At 39.9% G+C, this 14459-nt stretch overlaps 2 protein-coding genes across 2 annotated transcripts in view; one reads left to right on the top strand and one right to left on the bottom strand.

Annotated features, from left to right (window-relative positions):
* The first annotated feature begins 851 nt into the window (after positions 1-851).
* The window catches only part of LOC146482582 (uncharacterized), a 70965-nt gene continuing 57357 nt past the window's right edge, over positions 852-14459 (top strand). Inside the window, exons 1-2 of the mRNA XM_085107033.1 lie at positions 852-955; positions 1330-1517. The gene's annotated coding sequence lies outside the window, so the exon portion shown is untranslated. The remainder of the gene's footprint in view (positions 956-1329; positions 1518-14459) is intronic.
* On the bottom strand, positions 5512-12523 carry LOC146482586 (uncharacterized). Its single transcript, XM_085106933.1, has 6 exons — positions 12334-12523; positions 12018-12236; positions 10692-10885; positions 9061-10110; positions 7071-8076; positions 5512-6731 (listed from the first exon to the last, which is right to left on the bottom strand). Exons 1-6 carry the CDS (start codon positions 12521-12523, stop codon positions 5818-5820), a joined length of 3573 nt encoding a protein of 1190 aa, XP_084963059.1. The 3' UTR covers positions 5512-5817.

Here is a 14459-nt window from a genome sequence, read left to right as displayed (position 1 = left end):
TTCCTCGTAGCTACAAATCGGTACATTAATTTATTCATTAAACTCACCCCTCTCCTACTCGGGGTGTATTGTTCTGATTGTCTTCAACAGAAGCAGGCCAATCAAAATCCATTCTTGTCGCTTACATCGCGAGGGAGGGGACCCACTCACCCCTACCTGTGTGACGTCAACGCATCATTTGATCTATTTATTAAAAACATTAAATTTGGCGCCATATTGTTAACATGTTCTGGACTCAAGTGTGCCGTTTTCAAATGGAAATGTCACCATTTTGAAGCGGCAAATCGAAAGAATAACTTCTAAGAAGCACCCGACATTAAAAACGGTGGAAATTGGTAAATTCCTGGCGAAGGAATCGTGCTATGTTTGACAGTCTTAGACCACGACGCGAGACTGAAAAGAGGTCATTGAGAAGCTTACGTTATCGCAATGGAATTCCCGCAATTTCCCTTGAAACCCTGAGTAGCGTAACACAAGGGAAACAACGTAACGCGATCGTCGTGACTCAAACTATTCCATTAGCAAGGATAGTTTTATCAATCGGCGAAGCATACAGTTGGAATAAATGAATCAGCCCCAGCATCTCGCGTAATGCCAGTATAGCAGGCATCTTGTTTAGCAAATAATATAAACAACAAAATGTAAGATAGTAAATATATTGATAATTTTTACATAATTCGTATTCCTGACAAGGTCAAGTGCGAACTGAGTTCGTTTCTTTATGGAGAATTTGCATCTGTTGTGTGTTATTTATCAAACAAATTCAAATCGATCAAAAACCAATTTCTCTGAAGTCTCTTGAGCTCCGTAGCAGCCTCGTTTCCAGGACGAGGTGTTTTGTGCATGTTTCTATTTGGCGGGCTTGTTCCACAGTTGAGCGCTTTTTCTTTATTCCCAATGAAGAACTTGCATCAATCTACTTCTGTTCTGGGAAGACGCTTCTAACCGATGGTGAGTGGATTTGGGCTATGAATTTTCCTTCGTTGATTCTTCTGTGGGAAGTGTGACTGCATTCGAATTCTGGTACGTCCGATTCGAAACCCACCAAATACCTTGGCCGCTAAACCATTCTTGGTTTTGGTGGTTTACCTGAATAGCAGAGTCCTATTTTAAAATGATATTTGACGATTGAGCGCAGAGGTTCGACATCTTCGACCCTCTTTTGCTAAGAAGTGACATTTGCTTTAAATTTTTCTTGTAGTTTCTTGTAGCCGCGTGTCTCGCGCTGGCAGCTCGAGTGTTTACGCGGTGTACATGTGTTGCATTGCCTAAAAGCTTTTAAAAATCTATTTTACTTCACTGAAAATCTTTTATTGGTTTCTTTTGTAGGATGGAAAGAATTGGAGTTGACTTGAAAGCATGACATAATTGGGTGATATACCATATTCATTTATCGAATCAAAGCGTTTTGCCAAGCAAGAGATCATATTTGCATTGTGTTGCATTGCATTGCATTTTGCTGTCAACAAGAAGAAACCAGGGCTATGGATTGTCGTGTATGGGATCCTTTATAGAAGGTAGGATTGATGTTATGACAAATATCGAGAAGTGTCAGTAATGGTTCATGTAAAACAGACGTTCGGGTATACGTGTCCCTTCTTCAGTGTGGAAAAAAACCGTTGAATACGCAAATCAAATAGAGACACGTGGGCATATGACTGACATGAATAATAGAATATGCTGTGCCTGTTTTGCGGAATTTCCACACATACATTAGACTTTAGAAAATTAATGTGCAGGAAAGAGCCATGAGTATTATTTTCCCCATGCATACCAATCAAGAGACTCTGGCTGCTGCCAACCTTACTACCCTAGAGGATAGAAGATAGATAGTAGTAATCACAGATTATTGGAGTGCGTTCAATTCCTTACATAGGAAAAAACTTAGGTATGGTGGAAGTTAAAACACCCGGAGCATCCAGGGCCGAGTTGTTCAAAGTCCGATTAAGCTAATCCTGGGTTAATGTGAACTTTGATTCGAGTATATTTACTAACCCATACAGATTTGTCCAAAAGATTTTTGTCCCTTAGTTCTGCCTTATAAATTTGTTTACCACTAGTTTAAAAATTAGCCTTTAAAATCATCTTTAATGAGCAAGATGAAAACCTCGGTTAATTTTTAATCATAGATTAGCGTCAATCGCCTTTTCAACAACTGGGGCCAGAGTACTAAGTTTAGAAGTTTCTTGTATGGAGACTGGCAGAGGTGTAGGACACAACGTTCTCTGCAGTTTATTACATTTAAATATTACATGTAACTGTACATTGATTTATGTCATTATTATATTTTATTCACTTGTTATTTTCATTGTGATTATGTTTTATCTATTATTGTAGTACAGGGCTCGAAATAATTTCCGGAGAGTCTCCAGACATGATGACCGGCCAAATTCATTTTAGCTTGGTCACGTATCGTTTCTGTCCGGTCAAATTTATAACATAAATAACTCTTAAAACAGGGGCCCATGAAGCAAAACTGGCATTATTTATTGTGTGGTTCCAGAAAATATCCATACCCCCACCACGGAGGGAATTTCACATAGGACCCCCCCACCCCCCAGGATTTTCCATTTTCGAGGTATTTTCTTAACTCCCCCACCCCTTCGGAAATTCCTCAAATACAGAATACACCCCCACCCCCCTCTGGAAAAGTTTTATTTCAAAAGAACGCCTCAAAAATCAGTTTGATGTGAACATTTCAGAAATATCAAGAACTGCCTACACGAGGAGAAAATATGCGTTATCGAAGAGCGCGCGCGCTGTTCAATTTCACCGGTAGAGTTTGCCAAAAAGCTCTTGATACTGAAATAATTGTTGTGTTTTATATTTACCTGTGGTCATTGACATCAAACTTTACCATTAGCTTCGCTGAAGATTTTAAATCTAAATTGTTGGAATACGTAAGTCCAGCAATGCAAAAATGTGTTTTTCATTTAATTTGCATATATGTCATGTTTACGTTCCTATGCAAATTTCAGGAGATCAAAAAGATTATCGCTTTAGTTCTACTCAATTGATGATTTTTCTCCTGGTAATTCAGTCTAGTTATTTTAGTCAATAGTTTTCCTATTGAATCGGAAACGCATGGACAAAATAAGCATTAGCAGGGCATGGAGACAAATAGAGCTTTCAGATCGTCACTTGAAACCGCAGACGAAATGGAGCCGCAAAACGAAATTAGCATGTTCACGTTCTTATGCAAATTTTGTATGAGATCAATAATGCATTAAAAGAATGTTGAATTGGCTCTATTTTGTTGAATTTTGGCATAGAAATTAAGTTCATAGTTTTGGACTTTAAGTTGAAATACTTTGGACAGAATAAGTTTTAACACGGGTCAGTTTTGACAAACCAGTTATAATTGACCCCGGGAATTGACCTTTGCCCGTAACTCTACACAGCATACAAAAATAACAAACAAATATTTCAATGCTTTATGTAAAATTGTGGCTTTCACTTTATAGCCATACAAAATTTTCCCTTTTAAGAGCCGATGTCGGAAAATATCGAGAATCTCAAATCAGTTCTAAAAATTCGAATTTTTGCTGATACCACCCAAACATCCCTGTGGGTGAACTATTTCAAGAAATGATATTAAGAAATCCCCAAGCGCTTTACATTTTGAGAATTTTAGAAAAGTTCGAAAATTCGCTAAAAATACATTTTTTTTATTCGGGAAATGGGTGCAAATTTTAACAATTTTCATCGAAACAGTACAAGCGCGCAAAAGCTCCTATTGACTTGATATTACTCATGTATTTAGAAGACATCCAAAGCTTTAAGACCTCATAAATGGTTTTGCAAAATAACTATTGTAATATAGTTTCTGTCTTTTATTGTGTGCACCCTGATTGTGTGTTGTTTTGGCAAACAAAATAACGCCCAACTTCAATCGCCAAAAGTCGATCCTGGTATGTCATAGATTGAAAAAAATACTATACTAAACGAAAGAACTGTTATTTTATTAATTATACCTGAATTTTCAGCTCTGCAAGTTAAAATGCTTGCGAGTAATAAAATTTTAACTTGAGCCCCCCCAAGTCGCCGTGCGCGACAAGAACGTGGAATGTAAACAAAGGAAAACATATGCAAATCGAGGAGGAAATTACGCGGAAGTTATAACTTGCCCGTCAAAGCGCAAAGAATTGATGGAAATTCTGTTATATAAACAAGTATTGCTATCTGAGAGACTAATAAAGCGAAATTATCCGTCCAATAATAATAAAAAAGCTATTCTGGGGCGGGAGGGCTAAGGGTCATGAAATCGGGTCGGATGAACTAGCGCGGATGGTTCCGAGGTAAAAAAAAAAATCAATCATTTTAATTCCAAACGCTTCTAAAGAAGCTTTCAAAATGCACCATGGAGCAAACAAACAATGTCAGTAAAAGTAGATATTTTGAGGCATGATAGAAATAAACCATAAAATGTATAAAGTTTATTTTTAGAATATAAAGAAATGACAGAGGCTATTACGGGCCATCGACTATTCCATTTTAAATGGTCCGTCCCTTGGCTATGCTACGCGATATTAATTCCAAAACGTAACAAGATACAACAAAATAAATCAGAGTTTAAAATAATCTTAGAAAAGTATAGTACTCACTTGGGAATTAGATTTCCCGCATCGCAAATTTCTAATTATATACATTTTAGAATTGTTTACTCACTGACCAGTATGTCGTGTTCCGTGTTCCAAGTTTGCGCAGTTCTCACTAGAGTAAAACCCTCCGTCTTGTTTAAACATGTCATAAAAAAGACTAACTTATTTGTTCATTAGAACTATTTGTAGATAGGGAGTAAATAATCCTCACATAAACACAGAAAACGAAGAAGCCACTTCATCTTGTTTATTTTGGTGTTGTGTTACCTGTCACATTTTTCAAGTCACGTGTTGCTGTACACGGTATTGTAAAAATGAATTATAACATGTTCTTTAGTTATTTCCTTTAGGGTAGTCGCCAGCAAAACATCGCAAAATCGTCACTAAATAAAGGAGGACTGTGCAATCAGAACTAAAAGAATCTCCTAGTGCACCTTCGCCATCTCCGTTTATATCTAAATAAGCAAAATATTACTTCTCTCCAGAAATGAATAGGGATGCCAATCGCACCCGTGTCGGAGCCCTCAAGCCCCTTTCCAGGGTTATTCTTCTTCTCATCCCTGGAGTTAAAGAGACAGAAAGGGAAGTAAGAGGAAGAGACTCCAAGAGTCATGAGAGCTTTGGCGGTACTTTTCAATGACTTTAAGACCATTGATCCGAAAACAAATGAGAAATGCTTGTACCTCTTCCAGTGTTTTGTAAATTTCTGCCACGCGCTGCGCAATTTTTATAGGGAAATATCCCCCGGCTCTAGGGACAGACCATTAGAAAGGTTCTGGGACGGGGACGAAGTACAAAAAAATAAATATTTTCGTGCAAGGGAAAATCTTATGAAAAAAATTCATGCACGCCGAGTAGCCTTAAAAATACTCCCGCATTGGCCTAAAGGGAAATGTTAACGAAAAAATTCATGCCACTCTAAAATTCCCCACCCCCATAACTTTCGTAATGGTCTGTCCCTTACAACTGAAGTATTTGAGATTTTCGTAGGCTCAATTACCAGCAGCTGTTTAGGAAATGAGCCCGCGCTCCTCCCCCGAAAGTCTCTTCTCGGGATCGAACCAGAGAGAGCGGCGAAAACCGAGGCTTAGATCTCCACTTATTTTTCTTTACTTACATATAATATTACTTAAAGAAATGATCGACAGATTGGTGGAAGTAAAAAAGGAGGTCTCCTTCTCGATGTTAAGGGACAGGACTTGCTAGAGTCACCTCTTCAGTAGTCGATTTCTTGGCTTTGGCAACTACAATCACTGATGGCTTCTTTAAGCAACTTCAGGTATGGAGCTTTACGGCGAATTGGTGGATTAGGGATGTCGAGATTGAGGCCTTGGCAAATCACCTGCAGCAACGAAACCTTCAAGCTCTTCAATGTGTCTTCTTCTGCCATGGCACAGATGTTGTATTGGTCAAACAGTATTGGATGCTGGAGGGTGACAGTAGCCATCGCTTTGTCTCTGGCCGCAGAAAAGTTTATTTCTTCTTCAATAGCTGTAATGTCGACTTCATGGGTCTGCTGGCGAGTTGTCGCAGAAAGGCGGGAGAAATATGAAGATATCTGCTGAGAGGTCAGAAACTCAGTTGATTTAAAAAGCCGCTCGCCATTCGAACTATGGGCACGTCTCATATCACGTGCTACAAGACTTGCGTCGACTTTCCGTCCAGTGGACTGACCAATGGTGAATTTAGCAGTGAGATAGGCCTTCTGCTTTTCACTAAAACGATATGCCTTCTTAGCTGGTCGTAACGCCCATCCCTCTGCTAAACGTTCCCTGGATTGTTTGCTTGCAACACTGCTGGTTCTTAAGGTTGGCACAACACCGACGCCCTCTTCTAAAACCTGCTGATAGCCAAGCTTGGCAAGGTCCATAAGAGTGTGTTTTTCCAGGGACCGTATGCATTTCTCAGAGGATAGATGTTTCGTCAATGCCGAATGTCTCTGGAAAACCCTTGTGCATCCACTCTCTGGGCAAGTGTATACACCATGCTTGGTCTGACTCTCCTGAATGTCACTGGAACTCTCTTCTGTTTTGGGAGACTCGTCGTCATCAACATGCTTTTTGTCTTTATGGCCGAGAGACTTGAATTTCCCCGGAGAAAATGTAGATTCTAACCACCTGTTTTCGGATTCTGTAAATAGGGAAATTAAAAGTCTCAAAACGATGGGTAAACGAATAAATTCAGTGTATTGTGTTCTAGTTTTAAAAGAGCTTTGTATATTGCTATACTTGGTATTATTTTTCCATTGCTCTTATTAGTTTTGAGTTGATCTTTCCGATTACGTAGTGGGCGTGGTAGGCTCGCGCTTCGCGCGCGAGAATTCGCGCATTCACACACACAAATAAAAACGACTGTTTTGCAGTCTAAGGTTTTCTTAGCCATCCTTAATTTTTCTTAAAGAACATTTTAAAATAGTCCAGGGTCCCAAATGCAAACAACAACAACAAAAACTTCAAGACTGAATGTTACCTGTTGTCAAGGTATCGGCTTTGATTTCTTTTCCTCTGCCAATGTCATATGCCCTCCATGCTTTGATACCACCTTCTGTAAACTCAAAGTTGTTGAGTTTACTGACATTTTGGATCTTCGCTGTTTCGCTGATTGGTAATGCCGTTGTGATTGCATCCAGACACGCTACGCGAACGCCATCAATTCCTCCATGTGAGACAAGAGCGTCTTTTAATTGAGTGGCATTCGTGACATCATGGCCTTCATTGATGAAACTGCGCACGTGAGCCTTACATGTGGCTGCAAGACGATCTGCAGCCCCCTTGCCGCCCTGTGGATCACTGAAATCAATGCGTCTGATTTGGACTCCAGTAGAATTCGAAACTACAGGGCACGCAAGGATCGTTGCGGACGAATGATAGCATCCAGCGTTGTCCTGCCGAAAATAGGCCTTCGTTACGTTTGGATACTCGGCTTTGACAGAGCGAAGCACATCCTGCATAATTGATATCACGGAGGTACTGTCCTGACTACATGACTGGATGACGTGAATATATCCTTGCCACTGTAACTGACTGTCAGATCTTCTGTAGACCACGGAAATGTGCCAGGATATGCCACGCTTCCCGAACCAGTCAGACTGCGATTCTCGGTACCTCTGCGGTAGAAACTTCATTGCCCAGTCGTTGACAATGAGTAATGTCTCATTGTCAAGAAGGTCAAGACAATCCAGTCGCGCTTGGTCTTGGTTAAAGGATCGTAATATGTGGCCCTGCCATGAACGGATGGCAAGCTTCGATGACTGCATGATGTAAATCGCTTCATCACGCTCCGCGTCATCAGATGAAAAATGGCAACGGTTTATACGATTTTCAATTTCCCTTAAAGTTTCGTTTAGCGCTTCACACTGCTCACAGGTACCTTCGTGATTGTGTAGACACTTCTCCCGGTAGTCTGGATCGGTAGCATCGCTCAATGAAAACGCTACACAGTGATCTGGCACGCTAGCTTCTTTCTCTAAATGTACCTGCAAAGAAGTCGATCATTGTATAAGCAATAAGCCTCATTTAATCAACTTATTTCGGCGATCGGCTACACACAACGACAGTGAAAGTCAAAAATTTGTCATCCCAGTTAATATTTTTTGCGCTTCTATGTACTTGCTACCCAAGTTATACGCCTTTCACACAAATGTTTTCCCACATGGGATCAAGATGTAGCAATACTCACGCTTACGTCACCTATTGATATTAATGTGCCAACACGAAGTGCATTACCCTGGGTCCAGACGTATTTTTTTCGCGTGCTGCGGCCGGCGGGAATCTTCGGCTGAAGCCGCGAGAAAAACGCGGCTCACTATAAAGACTTGACAAAAACCGAAAACTGGGCAATAAAAGTCTCTGGAACCCAGAGAAGAGGCGCATTGGTTCTCGTAACAAAAGATTCTTTTTTTTTTTCACTCGTTGCAAATTTGAATTACAACAAGAGCCATAATGGCTCTTGATTACAAAAACAATGCGCTTCTATGTACTTGCTTCCCAAGTTATACGCCTTTCACACAAATGTTTTCGTACATGGGATCAAGATATAGCGATACTCACGCTTACGTCACCTATTGATATTAATGTGCCAACACGAAGTGCATTACCCTGGGTCCAGACGTTTTTTTTCGCGTGCTGCGGCCGGCGGGAATCTTCGGCCGAAGCCGCGAGAAAAACGCGGCTCACTATAAAGATTTGACAAAAACCGAAAACCGGGCAATAAAAGTCTCTGGAACCCAGAGAAGAGGCGCATTGGTTCTTGTAACAAAAGATTCTTTTTTTTTTTCACTCGTTGCAAATTTGAATTACAACAAGAGCCATAATGGCTCTTGATTACAAAAACAATGGTGGTAAACAGTGATGTCTTCTAGTATCCTATAGGATACTAACGATCAGGCGGGAACTGAGGTGAAATGTACCCATGTTTATTAATGCATTAACCATCAAATTTTTGGTTTGCTAAAACATACCTTGTAGTCTCCTTTTAGATAAAGCTTAGCAGCTTTGAGCGACTCGATCATTCGTGTTTCCCAATCCATGTCACTTTCCACTTCGTTTATTTTACGCACCAGTGATATCAGGTCATCAAATGCTCGTGTACCCTCCGCGGCATAGTAATCGAGTCCCTGAAGAGACTTTCTTACTGACGCACTGCATTCAGACAAAATGCGCAACATCGTGCTTTCACTAAAAGGCTGAAAGCCAGTCTCTTCACAGTACTGAGTATATTGACGCACGATTCGCTGAGGTATCATGGTTCTTATCACGTTGGGAACTTTAATGACTTCACCCGTCGAAAGAGTCAAATGTTTCTGTCCGAACGGAAGATCTTGCACTAGGTGTGGGCTTGTAATAAAGCACAGAAAATGATCTAACCGTTTTAGATCTACTTTTATTCTTGTTGACACCTGAAGAGGTACAGGTGCTCCTCGACCAAACTGAAGGCGGTGCAAATTTGCCATAGTGTACCGGTACGTTGTTAGCCCTGGAATGAAAGTGGCTAACATTTTATAACCAGCAACACCAGTCATTACAGAAAGGATTTGGCGGCGGGTATCCCAGTTATCGGCGTTATTGTACGCTTCTGTCAAGGCTTCTAGGTAACGCTGATCTGCTTGTGAGATTTCTTCAATACCAAGCAACTTGTTCATGGAAGCTGTTGACGTCATGGCTCTCCAAATAAGGCCAGCATTTTCGGGGGAAATGGTTTTTAGCACTGCAGCTACGATGTCGCTTGATCTTCTTGTATACCTTTGTTTAGTGGATTCACTGCAACTGCTAAAGTCCAACCATTTTCTTTGAAGCGGCGGGATATTCCAAGCCACCAAGAACTCATTCAGAAGGCTACGCTGCATTTCTGCGGCTGTTGCTTGAGAGGGAAGAATTTCATCGCTTTGAGTAGACGTTGTGCTCCTGGTTTCAGGGCTTAAAAGGGTCTCATCGGCAATTTCTAACTTGCTTAATGCACCAAGGACAGCACTAGATACATCACTGTCTGCAGATATTGATTCCTCGGTTTCCTACACATTTGAAATAAATAACAAATTAGAAAATCCTTATGATACCCATTACAGTTTAATCCGGGTTGCTGCATTTTTCACAAAAGCGCCCTGTATTGTCCGATTTTGTACGGATAAGAGGATATGCGGTTGGGTACGCCACTTCTCTAAATACACAGCTACCTTAATTTGATTTTTTTTTAAAATCAGCTGAACAAAAGCAGTGAAGGCGCAAGTAAACAATTTGCTCGTCCGATGGTAGTTTATTCACAGTTTTTTGCTTCTTTAAGTTTGATTGGGTTGAAGTTCAGCCTTTCAGCCTCGGCGGATCTCACGCTACTCGATCTGCCTAAATTTATTTCTTTTGGTGCTTCATGTTACAGAAACTGAGTTATGCTTAGTGGCAACCTCGACCCCAGCAATTCTCGATTGCCTTCTCTTTTTATGGCCTCTTCCCTGTGATATTGACATCATTTTTCAGATACCACAATCGCCGTCAACGTTTCCTGTTTATAAAGAATTATCCGGGGCTTTTGAGCCAATCATTAACGGAGAAATATTTTGAGTACTAAATAACTTATTTTATGGGCTTATGAACATACCAGCCTTGTATGACCAGTTTCCATGAGTCCTTCTAAATTCTTTTCTTCATCCCTACTTTCCATAGATCCTTCTAACTTCTCCTCTTCCACTTTAGCTTCCCTAGGTCCTTCTAATCCCTTCTCTATAGCTCCAGCACCCATTACATGTGTTTCCTCTTCCCTCGTCAAATGTGCAGAACAAGTGAAGCAAATAGCTAATGTAAAATAATAGTATGTTAGTGTAGCAATCGTATACCTCTTCATCCACGAGAAAAAAAGTGAAGTAGTCTTACTTTTTCAAGTCCTCAACATTGAGGTAGTTTTGTTAAACTCCTAACAGTTGAAATATTTGCAAAACACATTGCAGCTTATCCCAAAAAAGGGGGAGGGAGAGGGGGAGAGGGGGGGGGGGAGGAGCAAGTGTTCCTGTCCAGTTTTTGGCAATTCGAAGCATATCATGGTTAAGACCGGTTAAGCTCATGAGAGAACGGGGATAACTAATGTCTACACACATTTTCGCCATTTTTTTGCAACTTTATTTGACAGCTTCTGTCGCCATCTCTTGTTTGTGTCTTACTTCTCTGGGCCCCTCGGTAATAACACAAAAAAGGTCGCGAAAAATAGTCGCGAACACTGGCAAAAACCAGATCTGTCAAGGACAGAGTGAGATCTGGGTACGAGATTAGGGACCATACGGGTGTGCGCCGCTGAACAGCGTATAGTTTTTGCTTTTGAGTCTTAAACAGGGTGTCTCTTTAAAAGAGTGTCAAGGTTAGTGATGGAGGGTCTACATTTGTGGTTACCAACGATTTTTTTTTTTTGGAAAAATCCTAATTCCATTATGTTAGTTTGAAAAATTACTCAATTTTTTATGCAAAGTGAAACAAATAATCAGGGCCATAAATTTAGGTCAAATGTCTTAAACTGGATAGCGAAAAGACAAATTTTGTCTTAAACTTAACTAAGTCAGGGTTTGAAGGCCTCGGCGGGTGGCGGCACACTCCTACCCAAACTTCCCTTGAGTGCCCTCCCCCCACCCCGGGTTCCATCACTTCAGTAAAAAAAATTCCTTACAGGGCTCCTATGGATTACGTCTGGAACCGCTATTGCCGGTTACCTGTTGTCAAAAGAATGCACGATATTGAGCTAAGGAATTGTGAAGAGATATATTTTTAGGTGATCTTTCCTTAGATGAACGCAAAATTTCTGTAGGCCTCCTGGTTTTGAATATTTCGAAATTGGTGACGTCACGTGACAACCAAGAATTTGTTACTACCAGGGCCGTTCTATCAATCTCTCATGAGAACTTCAGTAAAAATTACAAGACATTACGTAAAAATCACTTACGCGATCCAACAGCAATTAGCTGGCCTGTTTCCTTCAAAATAAGTGAAGATAGTTGACTGTTTATTCTGCGTGTTCCTTTCACTTTTGCTGACTTATGTGCGATCATTGGGCTTGGAACCGAACACCTAGTTTTCCCTGTTCTCCATCTTATACCATATTCCGCCCGATGACGGGGACATATAGTTATGAGTTCATGAGACACATCAGGCGAAAAAATTCCTGATTAAAAGAAGAGAACTTTCGTAATAGTACTCTCACGCAATAATCACGCAACAAAATTAAAAACAAAGTAAAAATTAAACCAAATGTCGTTTACCTGCACGAGCTAGTAGCAGTTTCATTTCACTTTCCAACGATGGATCTTCACTAAGGCCATACATTTCCAGATGTCTCGTGATGTCTCGTTCACATTTAAGAAGAGGTATACATTCGTATTGACCAGGATATTCCTGGCTAACATCGCATTTAAAATTTCCATCAACAAGAGTCGAAAAACTGCACAACATTTTTTCTTTCCACACACAGCGTTATAAACGCTGTAGATTATACCATGTGTCGCTTATGCAATGTAGTTTGTTTGGATTTCGAAATACTGTACAGAATTAGGTGATTACGTGTACACGGGGAATGTTGCGTGAGGGGCTGTGCACAGGGTAATTTATTCAAATCACTGACCATACATGTAACTTGACACCAAATTAAAGAACCAACATTTGGCGCCGAAACCTTTGTACGGACATATGTTACAATTTCAGTTACTCGCTAGTTTTTAAGTCATTTCATTCAGGTAAGCTACAAAGCCTTACATCACGAGAAAGATGATGAACACTTGCTAAGACTGTGACTGGGTGGAGGGTATTAGTTTCTAAAAATCCTGGACGAACATCGAAAACCAATTCTTTCGTAAGAGTATCTCAAAGCTTGGAGGCGATGGACGTCCGTAGAAGGCCCTGCCTGGAAGGTGTGTTCATCATTATTGTAAATGTTTGCTTTGATATACTTGCATCTTGTGCTTTTTGGCTTTGAGCACAAACAATTATTGTTTATTTTATTTGGGATACAATTAATACGGTCCGTTTTGTTTGTGGTCTTGATAGCCGCTGTCATTCCATTTTGTTGAGAGGTCATTTACAATAATTTTGACTTTCACTTCATAGTTCATTTTTATCTAAGTAAATTTATTATCTGTTGGCGAAGCTAATAAAATAAAAAAATAAACATAGTTTGCCGATGGGGTTTTGAAGTTGAAATGATTGATAGACCGAACGCCTGTTACTTCAGAACCGGGGATTCACCCGACCAGATTTCGTGACCGTGCAAAGCCAATCGCTGTTCTTTTTAATACTTTGTTTTAGTATTTTTCCTTGTTTTAGATTATTCGACGAACAATTTCGCTTTATTAGCTTCCCAGATAGCAATACTTGATTAGATAACAGAATTTTCATCAATTCCTTGCGCTTTGACGGGCTAGTTATAACTTCTGTGTGATTTTCTCCTCGATTTGCATATAGTTTCCTTTGTTTACATTCCACGTTCTTGTCGCGCACGGCGACTTGGGGTGCTCAAGTTAAAATTTTATTACTCGCAAACGTTTTAATTTGCAGAGCTAAAACTTCGGGTGTAATTAATAAAATAACAGTTCTTTCGTTTAGTATAGTATGTTTTTCAATTTGTGACATACCAGGGTCGACTTTTGGCGGTTGAAGTTGGGCGTTATTTTGACTGCCAAAACAACACTCAATCGGGGTGCACACAATAAAAGCCAGAAACTATATTACAATAGTTATTTTGCAAAACCTTTTTATGAAGTCTTAAAGCTTTGGATGTCTTCTAAATACATGAGTAATATCAAGTCAATAGGAACTTTTGCGCTCTTGTACTGTTTCGATGAAAATTGTTAAAATTTGCACCCATTTCCCGAATAAAAAAAATGTATTTTTAGCGAATTTTCGAACTTTTCTAAAATTCTCAAAATGTAAAGCGCTTGGGGATTTCTTAATATCATTTCTTGAAATAGTTCACCCACAGGGATGTTTGGGTGGTATCAGCAAAAATTCGAATTTTTAGAACTGATTTGAGATTCTCGATATTTTCCGACATTGGCTCTTAAACATTGATACAAATTCAATTGCTGCCAGTAAACAATATTTTCTACGCAAGAAAGTTTCACAAACAACAGTTTTATAATAACTGAGTCACGCAACGCAGACATAGATTTCTTGTCTCAGTTGGAGTACTTCGCTTACAAAGGCTTTTCGGAGAAGGGAAACATGTTTTTAATGTAACAAGGGTTTCGTTAAAACATTTAAACAAAGTTATGTCTTCAAGAAAGATCTACGAAGTTGCAAAGTTGGTAAGTTACAATTTTGAACATTTATGTCTGACATGAACGATAAGTTGACCCTCTGGAAACTTATCCAACCATTCACCCCTCCTCCCCTC

This window comes from Pavona decussata, unplaced genomic scaffold (genome assembly GCF_977016875.1).
Source record: "Pavona decussata unplaced genomic scaffold, jaPavDecu1.1 SCAFFOLD_45, whole genome shotgun sequence".
NCBI lineage: Eukaryota > Metazoa > Cnidaria > Anthozoa > Scleractinia > Agariciidae > Pavona > Pavona decussata.
The sequence above is the reverse complement of the archived record's forward strand: the minus strand, read 5'-3'. Positions and strand labels throughout refer to the sequence as shown.

Excerpts from the sequence above, each read along its gene's own strand:
- LOC146482586 (XM_085106933.1), bottom strand. The coding sequence starts at position 12,523 with ATGTTGTGCAGTTTTTCGACTCTTGTTGATGGAAATTTTAAATGCGAT. Across the intron at positions 12,237-12,333 it reads ACTGCTACTAGCTCGTGCAG|GAATTTTTTCGCCTGATGTG; the intron begins GTAAACGACATT and ends TCTTTTAATCAG. Across the intron at positions 10,111-10,691 it reads AAACTGGTCATACAAGGCTG|GAAACCGAGGAATCAATATC; the intron begins GTATGTTCATAA and ends TCAAATGTGTAG.